The sequence below is a fragment of the Micromesistius poutassou genome (assembly GCF_964030765.1).
Source record: "Micromesistius poutassou genome assembly, chromosome: 2".
Taxonomy (NCBI): Eukaryota; Metazoa; Chordata; class Actinopteri; order Gadiformes; family Gadidae; genus Micromesistius; species Micromesistius poutassou.
Genome location: NC_140272.1, coordinates 9,290,822 through 9,313,542, shown reverse-complemented (window position 1 = coordinate 9,313,542; position 22,721 = coordinate 9,290,822). Strand labels below are relative to the sequence as shown.

General features: G+C 47.0%; 2 protein-coding genes across 5 annotated transcripts in view; both read right to left on the bottom strand.

The window, feature by feature from the left end:
- pik3c2b (phosphatidylinositol-4-phosphate 3-kinase, catalytic subunit type 2 beta) overlaps positions 1-14,039 on the bottom strand; it is a 38,353-nt gene extending 24,314 nt beyond the window's left edge. For 2 of the 3 annotated variants that reach the window (XM_084463634.1, XM_084463636.1), the window contains exons 1-7: positions 13,775-14,039; positions 6,421-7,373; positions 4,014-4,114; positions 3,329-3,489; positions 2,319-2,436; positions 526-637; positions 106-185 (exon numbers count right to left, since the gene is read on the bottom strand). In XM_084463634.1, the coding sequence (XP_084319760.1) occupies positions 106-185; positions 526-637; positions 2,319-2,436; positions 3,329-3,489; positions 4,014-4,114; positions 6,421-7,293 (1,445 nt within the window). In that variant the 5' untranslated portion in view covers positions 7,294-7,373; positions 13,775-14,039. The remainder of the gene's footprint in view (positions 1-105; positions 186-525; positions 638-2,318; positions 2,437-3,328; positions 3,490-4,013; positions 4,115-6,420; positions 7,374-13,774) is intronic. The other variant, XM_084463635.1, reaches the window with a different exon arrangement.
- An 835-nt stretch (positions 14,040-14,874) lies between these two features.
- LOC311338320 (protein FAM107B) overlaps positions 14,875-22,721 on the bottom strand; it is a 17,324-nt gene continuing 9,477 nt past the window's right edge. The window contains exons 1-4 of one of the 2 annotated variants that reach the window (XM_084463550.1): positions 21,064-21,532; positions 18,464-18,665; positions 17,019-17,178; positions 14,875-16,565 (exon numbers count right to left, since the gene is read on the bottom strand). In XM_084463550.1, coding sequence (XP_084319676.1) covers positions 16,449-16,565; positions 17,019-17,178; positions 18,464-18,665; positions 21,064-21,121 — 537 coding nt within the window. In that variant the 5' untranslated portion in view covers positions 21,122-21,532 and the 3' untranslated portion in view covers positions 14,875-16,448. Of the gene's footprint in view, positions 16,566-17,018; positions 17,179-18,463; positions 18,666-21,063; positions 21,533-22,721 lie in introns of those variants that run through there. The other variant, XM_084463549.1, reaches the window with a different exon arrangement.

Here is a 22,721-nt window from a genome sequence, read left to right as displayed (position 1 = left end):
ATGTCATGTTCCCTACATGCACAATATGTATATTCAAGCCGTTCTCTGAATCGATGGGATCACCAATCCATGGTGCTTCCCCTCTCCCTAGCAACCAATGCTCACCTGGTGACGGTTTGTCTGATTGGCCGCTCTTGGAGCAGGATGCAGTGGTTCATGGTGGACGCCATTTTGTCATCTTCTTCCTGCAATTATAAAAAGAAGAAGGGGGCTAATTAGACATGACATTGAAATGCATGTTGTCTAACGGTCTGATCGCTGAGTGAGGGATCACCATGGTGATGGGCCTGTGGCCCACTGAAGAAGGCCTTGCACCATTGTTAATGTGACAAACTGCTTTCTAACAGACTATATAGTGCCTGAGTTAACCGATACGGTGTGAGTTTACTATACGGTGTGAGTTTACGCTGCAAGCTTTCTACAACACTAAAACCAACAGTGTAGAATATAATGTGCGATGGATCCAACAGACATACAGTACAAGAGTGTGTGTGTGTGTGTGTGTGAGTGTTTGTGTCCTCTGACCGTGCGAGCCAGCTCTGTGTTGATTGAAGCTCTCTTGGTGAGCAGGAGACGAATGTCCCATTCATACTTGAGACACTGCTGGACGTACTCCAGACCGGCCAGTGTCTGGGAACTAGCAGACGGGGACAGAGACATGAGAGAGAGACCAACATGAGAGAGAGACAGAGAAGAGACGTGAGACATGAGAGAGACAGAGCCATGAGAGAGAGACAGAGACATATGAGAGAGACAGAGCCATGAGAGAGAGACAGAGACATGAGAGAGACCAAGAGAACCAAGTTACTAAATGGTATGTTGCAGAAATCAAAAGCACTAGGGGCTCGGCTGTTAATGGAGGGACCAAACTCCCTATTTCACATTCACTGTTCACCTTTCACCATATATTTAAAAGTGTGTACCTCACAATGTTAGAACAAATTGCAACACACTCAAAGGAGCCATTTAAATAAAGGTTATGTATAATTATATACACTGAAAACTGCACTTTTCAGTGCACCGAGAGTTTTTCCTCTAAAGCAGAGCACTGGAATGAATAATTAACTGTAATCCAAGCCTACATGGGATGTACACAGAGTGTGGTGTAGACTAATGACAGCCGACAGAGCGTGAAGAGACTGCCTGCTTCTCAGGTATTGATTTCACCGTCTCCCTTGGTTTGTGAGTGTAGAGTGGGCCTACTGGTTATACTGGTACACATACCAACACTAATATCCTCTGATTGACCATGACTACCTTGTTTGGGGTGATCAGGTAGCCAGACCAATGCATCATAACCATGGGCCAGAGCTGTGTGTGGGTGGGAGAGGGAGAATATGTGTGTAGCTCTTCTGGTTCCAATTATTGTATGGTCATTGTTTGACCAACAATTAAAGAAAACAAGCCATCAGGAGAAAGAAGGAACGGTAGGAAGTCTGCTCCCAGGGCCCCAGGATATCAGGGCCAGCACACTTCCTACTGCTGGGGGCCGACAGACATCAGCCCCTAGAACACTCAACACACATGACATGCTACTGTACCTTAATACACAGACAGACAGACTCAGAGAAAGAGAAAGAGAAAGAGAGAAAGAGAAAGAGAGAGCGCAAGAGGGGGACGGACGGACAGACAGACAGACAGACAGACAGACAGACAGACAGGGGAATAAAGAAAGAAAGAGATGAGAAACAAAGTGAGAGAGATAAACAAAGATAAAGAAACAAGAAGCGAGAGAGAGTGAGTGAGAGCGAGAGAGAGAAACAAACAAAGAGAGAGCAAGAGAGCAAGAGAGAGAAAGCAAGAGAGAGAGCGAGAGAGCGAGTTATGAGAGATATGGGGTAGGAGGTTGCTGGTGTTATGGTCTGTCTGGATTAGCTGGGCAGTAGTAAAGCCAGTGTGGTCGTTAGGTCAACATGCAGCATGCTGCTGGTTTGAGGGCCCCTGTCATTAGAAGCCACCACAGACCACAGCCTCTCTCTGAGGACCTACTAAACCACTAGGCCTCGTTTTGTTGTCAAGAGAGTGGCCTACCAAACTACTGCCCGCCCATAGCGCACCAAACCACACTTTGATTGACAGTAGCACAAGGCTGGTCTTGATTCTTACTGCTTTACGATTTGTTTGTATATTATTTGTTAATATGGTAATCCTTATGAATGTTCCATATAAAAAAACAAAAAACATTTGTAATATCGCAGAAGGGACCATTCACTCCAACTTGGCTTCATGGATACGACCCACGAAACCGTTGTAGTATTCAGCCGAGCTTATGGATCTACGTGATGAGAAAACGTTTAGCTAACTTCCAAGAGGCTTACTTGCTGAGGAACTCTGCCTGCCCACAGACTTTGAGCAGGTACTGCTCCACATCCACGTCCAGGTCTTCCTGGGCGTAGCACAGCGTCTGGTAGATGAGGAGGTCCACGGTGGAAGAGCCTGCCAGGGGAACACAACCTCATGAGGAGATCATCCCACCAGGTATCATTATCAGAGGGTCTGCGTCTTTGGCTTTCATGACTTGGAGTTTGTGTCCACGGCCGATCAAACCAACCATAACACGTGAGGGCACATTGAGGTCAACGGAGGACGGATGGACTGACTGACTGACTGACTGCCCTGTGAAGCAGGAGCGTCATGGGGCGTGGATCAGGTTCTGTAGGCGCTCTGAAGTGTTTCTTAAGAAGGTGTTTACGTGGCGGTCAAGGCACTCTGTAACTTTGTAAGCTTTTCACTCTTGAAACATATTAAAACTTTATTAACTTATTAAGTGTGTCTCCACCTTCCTCCAGAAATATTTTGCCAATTGGTAAATAAACAAAAGACTAGAATTAGAACTAGGGGTGCAACAAGCGGAAATTGTAGAACAGCAAAACGCAAAACAACATTCGGACCATCATCCTTCACAGTAATAGGCACCAAACACACAAGTAAAACAATTGTTGAAACTGAACAAAGCCTGTGAGCATTGACCCTCACACACAGTGCACTTGCACGGGCACTGCATGCGCACACACACATTAATTGTTGTCCTTTTTTTTTGTACTTAAGTGTCCTGTATTTAATGTGTTTCGTACTCGAACATGTGTATTGTGTTAAACTTAGCTTGTGTAACTTTTAGTGTAACTTTGAGTAAAAGGCCTAACCAGGGACAGGGGTTGCAAATTATTCTTGACTAGAAACCTGCATGCATGGAATCTATTTTATATTTTATATGAAACAATGTACAATGTATTTGTCCCTGCTAAATAAACTTCTAAACTAAACTAAATGCCATGACCGCGTTACAATCACAGTGTGGATGTAAACCTTCTGAGGGTGCAGGGCTTACCGTCGCAGGTGAAGGTGAGCGGCTCCCTGAAGTGGTCACTGATGACCGTGACCTTCACACTAACCCCCAGGCCCTGCTGCAGCTCCTCCTGGGACACCGACGGGGACCACACGAAGCCCGTGTTCCTGGAGCGCTCACTGCACGGGTCTGCCGACCTCAGGCTGCACACAAACACCTTGTTTAGAGCCTCAAGCTGCACACAAACACCATGTGATGTGGAGGTGTGATGTGGAGGTGTGCGAGGATTGATGTGGAGGTGTGATGTGATGTGGAGGTGTGATGTGATGTGGAGGTGTGCTGTGATGTGATGTGGAGGTGTGCTGTGATGTGATGTGGAGGTGTGATGTGATGTGATGTGGAGGTGTAATGTGGAGGTGTGGTGTGAGATGGAGTTGTGGTGTGATGTGGTGTGGAGGTGTGATGTGATGTGGAGGTGTGATGTAATGTGGAGGTGTGCTGTGATGTGATGTGGAGGTGTGATGTGATGTGGAGGTGTGCTGTGATGTGGTGTGGAGGTGTGATGTGATGTGGAGGTGTGATGTGATGTGGAGGTGTGATGTGATGTGGAGGTGTGATGTGGAGGTGTGATGTGATGTGGAGGTGTAATGTGGAGGTGTGGTGTGAGATGGAGTTGTGGTGTGATGTGATGTGAGGTGTGATGTGAGGTGAGATGTGAGCCACTCACATATCCAGCATGTGGCAGTAGGCAGCCACCTCCTCGTCTCTGTCCTCCGACACCTTGAACAGCTCGTAGCTGAAGCCGTTCGCTCGGGACTCCAAGGAAACCTGGAGGTCATCAAGTCATGGTGTCTTCATTAACATGTGTTAATATACACCTTATTAAATATATATATTAGTGCTGTCAAACGATTAAAATATTTCATTGTCATAGTTAACTCGCAATTAAGCGCACATTTATTTTCTAAATGTCCCTTGTTTTCTTTTTGTCCCATTATTTTTTCTCATTTCAATGCTCTTATCAACATGGAAAAGTGGATCGGCTTGCTTTGTGCAAATGTTTTTTTTATTGAAAACAACATTGCCATATACTGTAGTGTTCAATTTCACACTAACATTCTCACTTGGAGCACTCATTCACACTTGGAGCAAATAATCTATAATAATATATCTTTTTTATAATAATATCATTCATATACTTACATCATTTATATACTTTATTCAGAATCACAGTTTGAGTTTCATACGGCTTTGTTTTCAGTTGGTCTCAGTCAGTACGTTTACATGCACAGCTTAATTCGATTAAAGCCATAGCTCGATTATGCTCCTCAATTGGACAACTGCAATTGTCCGCGTATACATGGCGGTGAGTAAATCGATTCATTGGCCAAAGCGTGTCATGCCCCGGTACGATAGGTGGCGCTGTGCCCATTTCAACTAGTGGTAATAGAGCCACCGGTTGACCTCTTTACGTCACCAGCAACAACAAACTCATTCGAGAAAGCGATGTTTCAGCAGACAACTGTCAGTTCATTTCGGGTATATATAATTTCTCCGACGCTCCATTGTTCCGACCTCTCGGTCGTATGCCGACTCCTCCGGCTGCTCTGCCGGCGGAGCAGTCCGCATACGACCGAGAGGAACAATGGAGCGTCGGAGAAATTATATAGACCCGAAGTGAACTGACAGTTGTCTGCTGAAACATCGCTTTCTCCTCCATGTCGCGTTTCAATCTGGACTTCAGAGAGTCAAAGCCAAAGTTAATTTCCCCCAATTCCTTTTCCCCATGGGTGAGATAAACCCGACTAGGAGTCTTTACTTGTTGTGGAAGTACCAGAGTCGGAGAACCCGACGCAGTCTGTAAGATTCATAATATCAGAGAATACCCCCGTCAGTTTGGCCGTGGCGCAATGAATGAATAAAGATCGTAGTTATTTTACAACCTCGTTGATGAGCAACATTTAGAAAAACATGGACTTTTAATTCAGCCTTGGGTTAAATCGAAGCGTAGTGTGTACTGAATGCACGTTGATGATGATACACTCCTTATAGGGGGTAACTACATTGGCACGACACCGGCTTCCTCCAGTGTATTGACAGCTGTCTGCTGAAAACATCTTTCTCCCACCGGAGCAGCCCCTCCACCGCCCGTCCGTATACATTCCCCGCCGTGGCGCAATGAATGAATAAAGATCGTAAACACGTCGGGAGAAAAAAACATTTATTTTGACAGATGTGCCCGAAATGACTACTTTACAACCTCGTTCATGACCCACATTTAGAAAAACATGTACTTTTAATTCAGCCTTGGGTGAAATGGAAGCGTAGTGTCCGTGTGCTTCCACCTTTAATGAATGCATGCCATGCGCGCTCCCGCGGCCGGGACACAATTCTTATAGGGGGTAACTACATTCACCGGCTTCCTCCATCTTCTGCGCCACCTTTTTAAATAAATCGCTGTTTCTCGTTATCCCTTATCCGACGGCGGCGACAACTTCTACTTCTGGCTCATGGCCCCGGGAAAAGATCTCGAGCAATGCGCAGAACGCAAATCAACGCATAAGCCAATTCGATTGGCTACATGCACGCTTAGCTCGACTATGAATCGCATTATCTAGGGGTCTTAACTCAAGTATGAGTAAGCCAATTCGATTCGAGTATAGCTTGACTAAGGTGTATACATGCATCTTAGTAATCCAATCATAGTTGGACTAAGCCAATAAGTCGACTTTCTTGAGTGTCATGTAAACGCACTGAGTGATTTACGTTGACGATAGAGCGTGAGGACGTTCAGGCAGTGTTGCCAGATTGGGTGGTCTTTCCCACTGAATTGGGCTACCTTTTGTGATAGAGCGTGAGGACGTTCAGCAGGTGTTGCCAGATTGGGCGGTTTTTCCCGCATATTATATATTATATATATATATTATAACATATTAAAGAACGTTAATCGTTAATCTTTTTTATCGTAGATAAAAAAATTACGCTGTTAAAATGAGTTTGCGTTAACGCCGTTAATAACACGTTTAACCGACAGCACTAATATATAGAGATATTTAAAAATATATGGCCAACAAAATACCTATAAAATAAGATTAAACCGTGGTAGAAAAGACAACTTGATGGAAGCTCCTTACCGGGTCTGCGGACACCCGTCGCAGGTTCCTGTTGCTCTTGGGGGCCGGCATGTAGGTCCTGGGGGGCACCTGGGGGGGCAGGGTCTTGCTGCGGGCCACGGGCTTCCCGGGGGGCTCCCCGCCGGCCTGCCGGCTGCGCTGGCCCTGCCGCTCGCTGTTGAGGCGGGACAGCGCCGCGTTGAGGCTCTCGTAGGTCACCTCCTCCGAGGTCACCTTGGGCCGGTCCACGTCCGGGGCGAACAGGTTCACGTCGCGGGGCATCCCGGGCGGGGTGCCGCGGGGGGGCAGGAAGGGGTTGTCTGAGCCGGCCACGTGCGGGAGGGGGTTCCTGGGCGGGAGGGCGGGGGGCGTGTCATCGGGAGGAGGGGGGGCGCCTTTGGGGGCGGGGCCGGAGCCCGGTCCGTAGCGGGAGCCCGGGAGGTGGTCGCCCTCGCTGTCCAGGATGTACAGAGGCTCCTTGCTGAGCGGGCCCCGCAGGGGAGCCGGCCTGCTCACCAGGGACCGCGTGGGGGGCCGTGTGGGGGACCGGGACCTTGCCGGCTGGTTCAAGGAGGAGTCTGATCCCGAGAGACCCCTCAACAGGTTCCCCCCGGGGGGGCTGGGGATGTGGCCGCTGGGGACGGGCCGAGGGCGCTCGATGGAGGACGGGGGCGGGGGCTTCGAGACGGGCTTGGAGCCGGTCTCGAGGCCGCTCGGCCCCTGGCCCACCGGGGGCCCGCCGGGGACGCCCTTGTCTTGTTTGAGACGAGAGAGGGCGTCGTACTCCATCTGGAGGGCCTCTGCCAGGACCAGCTCCTTCTGGCTGAGGCCCAGGGCCTCCAGGGGCGCCCAGCCAGCCTCTCCGCTCTCCTTCTGGGTCTGGGCCGCAGACATCACCTCTGGAGAGGCTCTGGACACCACTAAGGGGCCCTGCTAAGGGGAACTCAGGGGACACTCAGCCTCTGGGACACCTGCTGGGAGAGAGGGAAGACAGAGAGGAGTGAGTCAGAGAGCTCAAGAGAACCAGGAGGAGTGAGTCAGAGGGCCCTAGGGAATCAGAAGGAGTGATTCAGAAGTGCTCTAGGGAACAAGGAGTGAGTCAGAGTGCTCTAGGGAATCATAAAGAGTGATTCAGAGTGCTCTAGGGAACAAGGAGTGAGTCAGAGGGCCCTAGGGAATAAGAAGGAGTGATTCAGAGTGCTCGAGGGAATCAGAAGGAGTGAGTGAGAGGGCCCTAGGGAATAAGAAGGAGTCATTCAGAGTGCTCTAGGGAAAAAGGAGTGAGTCAGAGTGCTCTAGGGAATCAGAAGGAGTGAGTCAGAGGGCTCAAGGGAATAAGAAGGAGTGAGAATGATCAAGGAAATAAGGTACTAATACTGGGTGTTAAAGTGTGTTTTCCTATAGTCAAAAGTCTTTAATATGGTGTCTGGCAGTTCCTGACAATTTTCGCCAATGTTGGATATTGAATTCACTATTTCCATGGCTCCATGGCTAACATGACGGATGGTATTTGTGCTCAAAATGCTAATAATGTTGGTATTTGAATGTTGTGTTGGTACAAATGTCCCACACATCACGTGACTCCGGAAATATCCTGATATGCCAGCGCAGACAAAAGACCAGGAAATCTGACCTTTGACGGCCTGTGTCGTCATGGTGATGTGGCGGGCCCCTCCCATGTGTGGCTGGGAGCGCCGTCTCCCCCAGCAGCTGGCTGAGGAGAGAGACGGCGCACCCAGCTGCTAGTGTTTGCGTGCTTGTGTGTGTGTGTGTCATTTTGGCTAGTCAGTCAGTAGTGCTGCAACATTATTTCAGTTTCTCAGCGAGTAAAATAAAGAAAAGAAAAGTAGATAAAGAATGGACAGTGTTTCTTTGTGTCTTTGTAATGAAGGGAGCAAGGGACCAATAATGTGAAGTATTGGGCTAAGACATTGTAATACAATTAAAGATACATACTTCTACATACTAAATCTTTGGGTGTGTTACCAATACCATCTACATTATCGTCTGATGTGTGTCTAGACCAGTTTCAATCACATTTTTATACCAATCCTTCAGATGATCATATTAAAGATAACTTTGCATTCCTGCATATCAGTAGCATTCCATTCGATCTATGAATGCCTTCCATTTGTTTGTTAAACTGGTGCTCTGTTGGTGGTGGTGGTGGTGGAGGTGTTGTTGGTGAAGACTAGCACAACAAATGGCAAACAAAGAAATAGTGCAACTTCTGCAAGTTCAATATAACAAATAATAAGAAGATACATTCTAAAAAATAATACATAAGGAGTATATGAGCTTATGCCTCGTCATTTTTTTCAGTCAGAAAAATTATCTTGCTACTCATAAATAATAGATGAGACTACTAGAATATTTAGCCTAGAATAAACCAAAGGAAACCCTTCCATTGTTTCCAACTTATAAAGGCAGCACACCGCTGAAAGAAAGCATGCAGCGAGCGTCCTGCTAGAGCAAAATAAGGATGATACGGGATTCAGCTGGAGAAACCCAGTGTCTGTTTCCCTAAAGAGCCCAAAGAGTAAACGGTCCACAGTCTGGACCAGTCTAGACCTGCTGGACCAGTCTGGACCGGTCTGGATCAGTCTGGACCAGTGTGGACCAGACTAGGCCCAGATGGGTCCAGGCGGGTCCAGACGGCTTGGGCCCCTGTGCTGCTGCCAGGCCCGGCCGACACCGCAGGACGCTTCACTCTGACCTGGGATCTCGTTGGACGTCATTTCTCGCAGGAAGGATACTTTTTTTAATGATCAGACTAACACCAAGGAGATCCTCCATGTGTAATGGACGGTCCCTCCCCTAAGTTTAGGTCAGGAGGAACTGAAGCTGTCTCTCCAGAGGCCCCTGAACACAGGTGGGCTGACACTAAAGATGATAACTAAACAACGATTCATACACCATTTGCACCCTTGTGACTTTCACCAGCCAATAAAACGATTAGCGATGATGGCGGTCGTCAGCTCAGCCTCACGCTAGGTCTCAACCCACAACCCTGTCGTCCTCTTGATGTCTGGCTCTGAGTTGAGGTGTTGAAGTTTGACCCCTTCTTCCTTTTTGAGCCAAGATAAATTTGCATCAACCGTAAATTCTACGACTAGTGTTTGTTTCCAATATTTATCAATATTATTTATTATTAGAATCACAAAGCTGCGGCCACAGCGGCCGAGAAGGACACGCTCACTCTCAGACATATCTCATGTCTCATAAACCAATCCATCTCAACAACTAGAGATAGCGTGTGATTAAGCTGTTTTAGCTGATTAAACAGTCTGTGTTTTAGTATGTACTTTACAAGCAGGGACAACACCAACCAGCGAAGGAACTCATCAGTAACTCATTTGCAGTGTTTACGGTTGTGTGAGGTCTGTTTTCTGAGCGTCATGAGAGTGGCCATGGCGTTGAGCTGGAAGTGTTTTGTCAGTGGATTCAACAGGGCCTTTCTCAAATTGGGGACGACAAAGAGATTGGACTGGCGGCCGGCCAGTGGGAAGTGGGGAGGGAGGAGAGATGGGTGCTGAGCCCTGCCCCCCCCCCACCCACAGAGGTATAAAGCCCTCTCCCTTAGGGCTAGATAGGGGGCTCCCACATAATGGAAGGGAAAAGAACAAAGAGTTAGTGCTAGGGGCTGTTTCTGTGTGTGCGTATGTATGGTCGGGGAGGGGGGGGTCAGACACATTCACACGGCTCAGAGGCCACCGGGGGACAATGGGGGCCCGCTATGGTGGTGACACAAACATACACATACATAAACACAAACATACTAATACATACACCTGCACCCACACTTTACCACGTATACAAATGACAACACACACACACGCACGCACGCAATGACGTGTTGGGTCAGTTCTTCAACACAGCTCTGTGTCTGCTGCTGGGCTATCTCAGTCTGAGAGCTTGTTGACCGTGTTGTGAGTTTGGAGGTAGAGAATATTGTGGTTGAACAACATAAAGTGTAGACGTCCTATGATATACATTTATCCATCTCAGGAAAAATCCCTGCATTTGTAATCAAAGTGAACATGTGTTTGTCCCATCTCTGCAGGAGCGCCACAGCGTCCCTCAGAGCAGATGATGGTAAAGCATCGACCCAGAGAGGAGGGGGCTGACTGACAGCAGAAGGAAGGACCACAGAAAGAACAGGCCATTTTGTGAACGAGTCAATAGTAACCTGAGTGGGGTCAATCCCTGAAGATGCTGATTCAAAGTTGTTCACCGAATCTCGGTCAACATTAACCAGGTGATAGCATGACCATAGAAAAGGGTTGACCTCTGCCAACCAGAGTGAGATAGATGTGCTTTGAAGGGTTTCATAATATAACTAACGTCAAGTTTCCTTCTGCACCGTCCACAACATGTCCCCTCAGCGTTTCACGGAGGGAGTACCACCATCATCGTCACCAGTACTACTGTCAGTAGGGGTGTATGATGGATTACCGCTCTTACAATATCCTCTTGTGAAATATCAAAATGAAAATGCTATACTAAAGTATGTGATATTAATACAAATTAATCTTGTGGAGATAAGCCTCCGTTGGCTGTGTGGCTTGGGTGTAGGGTTGCAAACTTCATGAATGTTCCTTAACTGATAGCTGAACACGTTATCATTAATAAGATGCAACATGCATGTGATTTTCTTTAGTTTTATTTAATAAATACTCGCGCCACATTAGTTACGTGGAACATTATTTCATGAAGCACAAACTATTTATACGAGAAGAATGATAAATCATAAAGCTCTCGTGGAAATGCTGTTCTGGTAAGCCTGACCTGATTCAACATGGTGCCAAACCAAACCGCTTCAGTTATCGCCATTCTAGACCAACAACCCGAACAAAGACACTTGTTAATAAACGGTTAACCAATCACTAATAGTTAACATACCCACTTGGCTGTGAATGGGTAATGCCTCTGTGTGTGGACAGCACTGTGGGTCTGACTGGCCTTCTACTGCCAACGCCATTACAACCCTGATCATACCCACACAAGGCCCACCAGGAATCTCCTCATCTCTCGGGCAGGCTGCTGGACACACCGGGACTCAAACCATGATAACAATAACATCTTTAAATATCCAATATCTTTCTAATAAAAAAATATATGTTCTAACAGCCCAAGCTGCGACTGAGATGTGCGATTATTCCTGGACGGCCAACATTATTGTAAAACTTGTCAAACGCCCAGGAACTATGCCTACGCATGCCAGCCAATGAACGTTGGCCATATACTACCTTTCAACAACAATTGAAAGGCAGGATTTTGACTATTTAATATAATTTTAAACAGCAACAACATAAGGGCTTCTCTTCCACCCAGTGCCACACAGCAGATTTACTGTACCTTCCCAGGATGTGGTTTTATGGGAAAGTGAAATCCGAACACAGATCAGAATTCCCAGTCAAGAGTCAGGTTTGGACGTCAGACGAGTTCCTATCTGGTGCAGCTGGTCACAAACGTCCCAAAGTGAGAGGCTATGAACCTGGAGGAATTTTCCTGTTAAGTTTGTGTTTTTTACATATGTTTATGAGTATCAAAATGTATTTAGATACCGCTATAATCCGCAATAATCATAAACAATACCAGAATATGATATTTGGTCAATATCGTGCAGATCTATCTTCTAGCAAAGTAATGTTATGTATAATACTTATAAGGCCTATTGTTGTTTGTATAAATATAATACATAGGATGACCTATCCAACCAGTTTACAACCAAAGACAGACATCTAGCATTACATACAGACCCACTTGTACACATACATGACTAGGGCAGGCTGCCCCTAAACATGACCTATGGCAGGCCGTACCTCAACAGCTTACATGATTTGGGCAGGCCGCACCTCAACATGACCTAGGGCAGGCCGCACCTCAACATGACCTAGGGCAGGCTGCACCTCAATATGACCTATGGCAGGCCGTACCTCAACATGACCTATGGCAGGCTGTACCTTAACATGACCTAGGGCAGACTGTACCTTAACATGACCTAGGGCAGGCCGTACCTTAACATGACCTAGGGCAGGCCATACCTCAACATGACCTAGGGCAGGTCGTACCTCAACATGGCCTAGGGCAGGCCATACCTCAACATGACCTAGGGCAGGTCGTACCTCAACATGACCTAGGGCAGGCCGTACCTCAACATGACCAAGGGAAGAACTTGTCATACATTACCTAAACCACCTAGTTCATGCCCAGGCTGTCCGCTACAGAAAAGGTATGGAGGGACAAAACGAGTGAAAAAGGTCATGTCTTCATTCTCACCCTGAGCCATCACATGAAATACCATAAGTGTTTATTTGATCATACTAGTAGTACTATTGCTAGGCTATTATCACTCATGCTGGTTACACTGAGAATTTCTGTTTTCTTTATTAGAAATGAATATTTACAGAAATAGCACATGAGCCTATACAACCCATGAATCATGAAGCCCTGGGGGTCACTGATCCCCAGGGGTCAGGGAGCCCCGAGGGTCACTGAGCCTTGAGGATCACTGAGCCCTGGGGATGCGGCCATAGTTAGTGGTGCTGGGCTGTATTCGGCTCATTGGGATTTGTGCACACAAATCCACCACATCTCATTTCCATTAGGGCACAGTGAAAGGAAAAGGATCATCACTGTCTTATTCACTGTCAAGGTCTTATTCAACTGTGGACTGTGACGGACAGAAGCGACGACACACACACACAAGGTGATATTGTTGTGGTTGTCAACCTGTCCAGATCACCAAGGCACGGTGTCTGACAGCAGACCCTGCTCCCCTGCTCCAGTCCAGACCCAGGCCTGGAGTCTGACAGCAGACCCTGCTCCGGTCCAGACCCAGGCCTGGTGTCTGACAGCTGAGCAGACCCTGCTCCCCTGCTCCGGTCCAGACCCAGGCCTGGAGTCTGACAGCAGACCCTGCACCCCTGCTCCGGTCCAGACCCAGGCCTGGTGTCTGACAGTAGACCTTGCTCCCCTGCTCCGGTCCAGACCCAGGCCTGGTGTCTGACAGCTGAGCAGACCCTGCTCCACTGCCCCGGTCCAGACCCAGGCCTGGTGTCTGACAGCAGACCCTGCACCCCTGCTCCGGTCCAGACCGGTTCTGTTCTCCATCTACCGGTATCGTACTGAGCAGGTTATTGTCTTACTATTACAACAACAACAACAACACATGTATGTTAGTTACATGGGCATCGGATCAGGAGCCCTTACCCCGACCAGCTACAGTACCGAGTGAATGCATGGTGCTACAGCAGCGCGGTCGGGGTTCAGGACCCGGCGGGGAGAGACTCCCACCAGAACCGAACACCGTGAGGAACACACCGTGTAGACAGCGGACGATACGGGGCTTTAGTAAAGGTCGTGGACTCACCTCATCACGTCGGTGTTCGCGGTGAGCGGCTGGTTGCCATTTTAAAATCTATTTACTCTCAACGCACTGGAGAAGTAGTTCCGGAACAACTGATCCCGATGAGCGTCACTAAAACCAGTCTCCAAACTGGACCCGTCACCCGGTGGCTCCGAGCGTGAAGGACGCAGAGGATGTACTGTTCTGAGTCCTGCTACATGTGGGGAACAATGTGGTCCGTCCCCGCGGTGCTCCGGCTGTGTTGTGGCCGACTTGCTGCGGTGTGGCCGGGCGGTGCGTCGCTCTCAGTCCGCCGTACGTGGAGCGACTGCGTGTGGAGAAACTCCGCGAGGAGGCAGCGACACCTTGTGGACATACACTGCAATCACACCGTGTTCACACTGGTGTGAACTGCCCTCACCCCCCTCTCTCCCCTCCATCTGCGCTCAACCCTCTCTCCTCCACCTCCCCTCACCACTCTCTCTCCTCCACCTGCTCTCAAGGCTGCTCTCAAAGGCCACCAAAATCATAAATGACTGTTCTCACCCTGTTCACTCACTGTTTGAACTCAGGGAGACACTACCGATGCCTAAAAACAAGGTCTAGTAGATTCAGGGACAGCTTCTTTCCTAATACAATAACACTCTTTAATGAAGCTAAACTAAACTTTTTTAATGATGCCGTTTGCACTGACACTCAGCACTTAACATAATTTATTATTATCTCTTTCAGTGAGACTGAGCGTTTTATGTCTTATGTTTATGGATGATATGGTCAATCAATCTTTCTATTACGTTGGCCCTTACTCACCAGCTCACACATACTTTGCCAGGGGACATACATTGTACAGTGCATTTTGACACAAGTTCATATGTTTTAATGTTTCACAGCCCAGTGGTCAGGGCTGTCATGTTCCTCTTTATCCACATAGCCCAATAGCCTGTATCCACCATGTGTTACAGCTTGTTTGTTCATCTATTTTGGATATTTTATATATATTTTCTATAACAAATAAAAACATTATTATCTTCTCCATAGTAACTCTTTTAAGTCTTTTGTCTGAATAATCAGACAAAACGACATGGAAGTTCAAACTTTTGTTCTAAATAATGAAACAAGAGCAATGAAGGAAACAGGTTTAATAGATACATCCATTGATCTTTGCCTATCGTAAATAATAAATCATATTTTTGTAATACTTCAGGATCGATTCACATTTGGAGTATCAATCATGTTAAGTGCCAATAATAAGATACTACTTTCAGGAAGCAAATTAAATTAATTTATCTGTCATTTAATAAATACAGGCTACAGTTAAATTACGAATAAATCACAATTGATGGCGGAAAAGTTAGTTTAACATCCATTGAATCCTTTTTCTTGACCTAATGATGTCGAATCCACAAACTACTCAACTACTTTTCAACTGCAATTGATGACATTATCGATGGAAACCTTGTGGTGGGACACAGTACTGCTAACAGCGATCAGCTACAGGATACGCCCCCTCACCACTCGTTATGGGAAGGCACATGTCAAGGTGGATGACAGGAGATATTCCAGAAGCATGCATACAATCAATATTCATCAGCTCTGCACACATACTCAGTTTTCCACAATTAATATCAATAATTAATTTGAATTATAATTGTACAACATCATTTCTGAATAAAGTGGCTTCATAATATAGCCCAACAACAGATGATCATATTCAACCATTTGGCATGTCAATATAAGGTGTATACTTTCTTTACAGTGGGAGGAAGTGAGGACCAGGAATCGTGTTATCACTCATGTAGTACCGCACCATCTGTGATGGACGTCTCTGAAGACTTGTTCTTCAGTCCTGCTCTGGCCTCACACACACAGATGAGGCCCTGCTCCACCTCCCCTCACCCCTCTCTCCTCCATCTCCTCACCCCTCTCTCCACCTCCCCTCACCCCTCTCTCTCTCTCCTCCACATGCCATCACTCCTCTCTCCTCCACCTACACTCACCCCTCTCTCTCCTCCACCTGCCCTCACCCCTCTCTCTTTCCTCCACCTGCCCTCACCCCTCTCTCTCTCTAACTGCATTATGTTGGCCCTTACTCACCTGCTCACACACACTTTGCTAGGGGACATACATTGTACAGTGCACATTTTGACACACGTTTATATGTTTTAATGTTTCTCTTTCATGTTTCAAAGTGATCCTACCTATCTCGTTAATAACGGTCACGGATCAGAGCTCTGCATCGGAGCATTCAGACTCAGTTAGTATCAAGAGTTCAAAAGTGCTATTGGCCGTGCTGAAAAGTGTATTTTTACACAGGCAATTAGTAGCTCTGACAGCCCGCTCACACAACTCCTCTCCAGGACCCCTTGTTCCCACAGACACACCATGTAGGCAGGCCTTCCTTTCAGGCCGGGCCAGGGCGTTTGGGCAGGAAGCTCTCAGTCCTCTATAATAAACTAAAGCTGTCCTCCAGCTCACGGTTACATCATCAGTGGGAGGCTGGGGGTCATTTCCTCAGCACTGTTGCAGGTCAGATTAAGTGTGTGATTGAAGGCATGGTTTAGTGAGTCTATAGGGGGCCGAGAGGCCCTGCGGACCCAGGGCCTGGTGGGCTCCACCAGGAACCACCACCTGTCCATCACACCGCCTTGTGTCCTCAAACCTCCCCCGCCCAAGATCTGTGTGCAGCAGGTTTATCACTTTACACTTCTTTCTCGTCTTTACTGTGAAAAGATGTCCGTCTCAGCTTCTCCTTGACCTTGACAAACTCGGGGGCTTTCTCCATGTCCTCCTGATCTTTCTCTTGCTGCCTCTCCAGCTGGGTTCAGAAGGGAAAAAGAGCGGATTCATGTGGTTTGTTTGTTATGTCTCTTAAACCTGCACTCTGTGAGCTTTTCACTGTTCCACCAACAACAGCCCCAGTGATGACCCTGCCTGATCCCCCAGACTAAAGGGCTTTAGAGGGAACAGCAGGGGTTGATTGAGCTGTGGTTGATCTGTTTTTTCCTTGAAACGCCACACTAAGAGAGTAATGTGTGCAGTGAAAAGGCATTCGATTACCTTCACTCATGTGATTTGAAATGGATTCTCAAAATGGATGCTCTCAAGAACTATTGGATTATAACATAACTTACTCAGGCCAGTATACAAACCTGATTGTTCTAGCAAAGCATGCGTGCGTGTGTGGGTGCGTGTGTGCGTGCAGGGTGCAGGGTGCGGGCATGCATGCATGCGTGCTTGCGTGCGGGTTCTATGATCAGTCTCCTCATACCTCCTCCAGCTTCTTCTGCCTCTTCAGGAGCTCCTGCTCCAGGGGGGAGACCTTCCTCCTGGCCTCCTCCTCCTGCCGTTTCTGCCGCCCCCTCTGCTCTCTCTTGCGGGCCTCCAGCACACGCTGCAGCTCTGGCTTGGGCTCCGCCCCCCCGCCGCCCCTGGGCCGTGAGAAGACACCTCAGCATCACCTCACATCATGTCACATCACGGGGGGGTTCATGGATCCATACTTGTGTTCATGTTTGTGTTTATCTGCATATTTTTCTACAATGCATATGTTTCTCTCGGATTTCTATTTCAGTATCGTCATGTTCATATTTTCAGTGTATTTTATTACCGTTCTATTATTATTTTCCATCTCGAGCCGAGCAGAACAGAGCTAGACACAGGTTCATGAATGCACTGCAAATAAAATAACCAATGTTCATTCATCGGATCCTAAACAAACCAAGACTGGTTTCGGCTGGTATACAACCACACAGGTCTCCTTCATGGGGTGAAGCAATATTTGTTTAAGCGAGGGTAGGCAATTTGGAGAAACCCGCCAGAGTGAGCTAGATTATGAAAGTATTCAACGGAAAAATTCCACCCTCCCTTCAGTCCTCCCTCCAAAGCCACTCCCCCAAAAAACATGACTAGCTTGCTAGCTTTAGCCACGGGTCTGCCTAGCCGTGTGGAAGACCTCGGTCATGACCATTGAGTGACAGGCAGAGTTGACTCAGGTGATCTGGTAGGTAAACAGACAGACAGGCCATCCGATTTATTGATTTCTGTTCAGATATAAAGTTTGTTTGAACAAATGTGACAAAAGAAATCTGAAATAAATTACCTACCCTACCTTTGAGGTGTAAAGAAACAGGGCCTATCCACACATTTCATCACCATTAAGGGAGTGTACAACTGGTGCACTACAGTGTATTACCTCCCGTGACGCATCACCATATTCACTGTCATTGGATTAATCTGTTAGAAGTCATGAGGGCACCCCGGTGGTGCACTGGGCTAAGGCGAATACCATATAAGCACAGTCCTAATCGCAGAGACCCAGGATCGAGTCTGGCCTGGGTCGTTTACTGCATGTCTACCACACTTTCCTCTCTATCTCTCTCTATAATAAAGCTCAAAAATAAATCTTAAGATAAAAAGAAGTCATGGATTCATCCGATAGATGTCATGGATTCATCTGATAGATGTAATCGATTGTTCTTATTGATGTGATTAATCAGATTTGGCCTAAAAGTAAAACCTTGATTTTTTAAAACTGATGGAAATTCTTTAGATTTAAACCTTGATTTTTTTCAGTTTTCTCTTATCAAACCAAAATATATGGTCCATCATCCAGACTCTTTATGTCTAACAGGGCAAAAGTCCCTGTGATTGATGCCGTTCTACTATCAGTAAAAAGCAACAATCCACAATCCCCAGTTGGAGAAGGGTGTGTACCTCATGAGCAGCTCTTTGTGCATGTCCTGGTGGCTTTTGGAGGACTTCACAGGGTTAACCAGCTTCCTAGGCTTGATGAGGTCCTGGTCATCCTCATCGTCCATGTAGTCGGGCTGGGGGACGAAGCCATCTGCCGGGGGGTGTCTGAGACTGCTCTGAGCCTCCTGCTCGCCCTCCCACTGCAGGGCTGCATGGGCTGAAGCTGCAGGGCAGGGAAACAGACCAGGGTTGGGTGGGGAAATAACATTTATAACAATAACATTTATGACAATAATCAACTAGCTCAGCTATTTATTTTACTGAAGAAGCCATGTTTTAAACCCCACCAGCATGCAAGGTCACTTCTTCAAAAATAATTTACAGAAAGACAATAACTATGTAAAAGGAAATTACACTTGCCCTTAATCTCTCGCATTCTTACAAAATACAGCGATTAAAAGGATAGATTTATTTTAAAGGAAAAACGTATAGGGCCCCACTATCACTCTGTATAGCATCCCACTATCACTCTGTATAGGGCCCCACCATCACTGTATAGGGCCCCACTATCACTGTACAGGGCCCCACTATCACTGTATAGGGCCCCACTATCACTGTATAGGCCATACTATCAATGTATAGGGCCCCACTATCACTGTATAGGGCCCCACTATCACTGTATAGGGTCCCACTATCACTGTATAGGGCCCCACTATCACTGTATAGGGCCCCACTATCACTCTGTAAAGGGCCCCACTATCACTCTGTATAGGGCCCCACTATCACTGTATGGTAGGGTTAGTGTGTTGTTTGTCCTCAGTATAGTTCAGTATATACTTCTTATATCAGCAGTATAGCTCTATAAGAGCCATTTACTGCTCCTACAGGACCTACTGATAAAGAATAGAAGGTCAGACTGGAGGCATCTGATCCCAGCTGTATTTATCCTCAAAGAAAGGCATTGGGTTTCATACGCAGAGGCCGGTTCACACACAATGACCCCTTTCTCAGGAGCAACCAGACACCCAGTCAAATGCTGCTTAATGTTTCAGAAAAATGCCAAGAGCTCTCACGTTGTCTTGCTCAGCTCCCAACACAGGCATGGGGACGTCAGAGGAAACGACAAGATAGAGCTACTCAGGTCTTCACCTGGGTTTGACTTCTGGGACAATGCTAGCTCTAAATGTACATGGATATTCAAGCTATATCAAACTCAGTGCTCAACAACATATAACAACATATTACACATGGTTATATATTATGTTTAAAATTATATTCAACTCAAGTTTATATTCTATTTATAATTGGTTTATGAATAGACTGTAAGAGAAGACAAACATGTCATACTCCAATACATAATCATTACCTGACCCCAGGGGGATCCATTCAGGATGTATCTCTACCCTGGACCCGGGTACGGTCTCCAGACATCCTACAGCTCCATCGACCGGAGAGCGCTCATTGGATCAGCTCCCTGCTTTGATACTGATACAGGAGTCCATCTCCTCTGCTATAACAGCCTCTCAAAGAGCCTGTTTCTGATTGTGTTAAAACCACTTCCTCAGTCCAATGGAACAACGTCTTCCGCTCCCTGTGTGGATTAAACAAGACACTGTTCTGTATGGGCTTATTATTTATTTATTCATATAGTCTATACCATTACAAAATGCTGATATAGTGCAGACTTAGTTGTTGAAGTAAGACCAGTTACTATGTCACAACTTGTCATGGTTTAATCTGTTCATGGTGTGTCTCTCTCTCTCTCTCTCTCTCTCTCTCTCTCTCTCTCTCTCTCTCTCTCTCTCTCTCTCTCTCTCTTCCATCCATCTCTTCTCGTGCGTGTAGAAGTACCGAAACAAAGCTCTCTCCCTCTTTCAGGCATAGGGTGATTGTAAAGCGTGATTGTAAGGTTTTTACAAGGGTCCTAAGTCTCCCGGATTTCTCAGTCAAATCTTTAGGAAAAGGTCGCTGGTTGAAATAAAACGAACACAACTAACACAACTAAGTTACATAATCGGGTCGAACACGTGTAGACATGAACATGTAGGGTTCTGTACGCTTTTTATTTTTTAGCTATTGAAAAACGGTTCAATGCAATGGATAGAGACAGTTTGTTCTTAAAATGACCAAAGTGTTGTTTTGGATGCAGGCGCACAAATCAGTTTTACGCACAAATCAGTTTTACGCACGTTGGCTCAGGGGTTGAAGTCTGTTGCCAATCCACGTTTTCCATCTTAAACACATATTGCGTTACTTTAACTGCTAAAAACAAGTATGGCTTGTTTGGCATTGGGCAACATTAGTCTAGTTTGTGGTTGGAGTCCCTGAGACCGCAGAATATAACTTATATAAAACATATTACATTAAACCGGCATATATATATATAAAGTGTATTGAAATACAGAGGCCTATACTCATATCATATGCAATACAAATTATGTAACGCAGTTCAGTTCGGGTGAACACCAACATGTGTTTGTGATGAACACACTGCCCGGTACATGAATTTAAAATGAGCTTTATCCACCACTAAAAGCCACTCACGCCTGTTTCTGGCTTTCTGCCTGTTTCTCACTCCCTCCTCTTCATATCGATCATTCCGATAAAGGCTGAGCTGTTACCTGACTTGTGCAGCCCTTCTCTCGGGCAGTAAAAGGTGCTGGTGAACCTGTCGGCCATGTCCTCCGAGCCGCGGGGGGTCCTGGGCTGAGCAGCGGGGGCTCCTCTCACGCTGCAGGGTGAACGCAGAGCGGCCGGTGTGCTCCTCGCAGCGGGCACCAGAGGAGCTGCGCTTTAGTTCCCGCCTTCCCACCTTGCGTAAATCACGTGACCACTTTTGTTTTGGCCATTCCGCCTCACTGCTTCGCGGCTCCGCGCGCTCCCAGCCTCCAAACACCCCTGCTCTGTGGTGTGGACGCTCCCTGCCTCCAAACACCCCAGCTCTACTGACACTGCCTCCAAACACCCCTGTTCTGCTGGCACTCTTTGCTTCCAAACACCCCTGCTCTGCTGACACTGCCCCAAACACCCCTGCTCTGCTGGCGCTCTCTGCCTCCAAACACCCCTGCTCTGCCGATGCGCACTCTGGCCCCAACGCACTCACTCACCCTCTCAGCAATTCAATTGCACTTCCCACACAAGCCCCTGCTTCAGCGGTTACACATATAGGCTGCCTACCTCACACAAGGCTTTCAGCAGCATATACACTCTAGTAATAACGCCCCCTCCACCCCACTGCCAGTACACTGCACACATGCTCTAGAAGTTGTTAATCGTTTGCATGATTCTGGTCAAATGGGATTGGGAGTCAAAATGCTCGCCTGCACACACACACACACACACACACACACACACACACACACACACACACACACACACACACACACACACACACACACACACACACACACAAATCATATTACACATTAATGCTCTTAACTGAATCTGTCTACATAATTCTTTAACATAACATAATGTGTAGCTTCTAGATCTGTTTCCATTCCTGATTCACACTTCCATGTTCCCTACTTCTGGGTAAGTTCAATAAACTCTGTTAACAGCCTTGGCTATTGACAGAGTTGCAGAGAAATAACAAGAAATTAATTCCATTCCCGAGCATGAAGGAATGTAGTTTTACTGACCAGCATCCTGCTCTTTGAACAGTCTGACCAGCCAACACACCAGCCTTAACAGAGATGTTATCCATGCTGATCAATATCAATGCAACAGCACGTTGGACTGGGCTTACAATCAAGGTTGTGTTGCCCTCCACAGTTGCAGAACAGTGATAGATCAACAAACCCCACAGTGTGGTCCTGATGTCTGCTGCCTCACCTGACGGCTGACACAGTCAGGTGATAACGTAACCAGACACCCTGTTCAGACTCTGGGTATAAAGGAGCCTTTAATGGGCTGCCCGTAGGCCTACAGCCTCATCAGAGTTTCACAAAGGCATTCGTCTATTTCATTCACCATGATGTTTCTACAGCTCTGTGTGGGAGAAAAGGCCTCTTCGGTCGTCCACTAATTCATCAAATGTATTCCGAGTGACATGAAGCAGTCCACGCCCTGAGTCCATGTGACTACCCTGAGTGGATTGTTCTAGGACCCAGTTAGTAAGTGATTGAGTATAAGCTCAATAGGAGGTTGGACATTGGACTGTGGATGGCTGACCCTGCTCAGAGTGAAAGGGGAACACACAATCCGCTCGGGCTGATGATGTGGGCCCCTTTCACTCTGAGCTAAAGTAACACAACAAACTAGACATCAACATCAACAC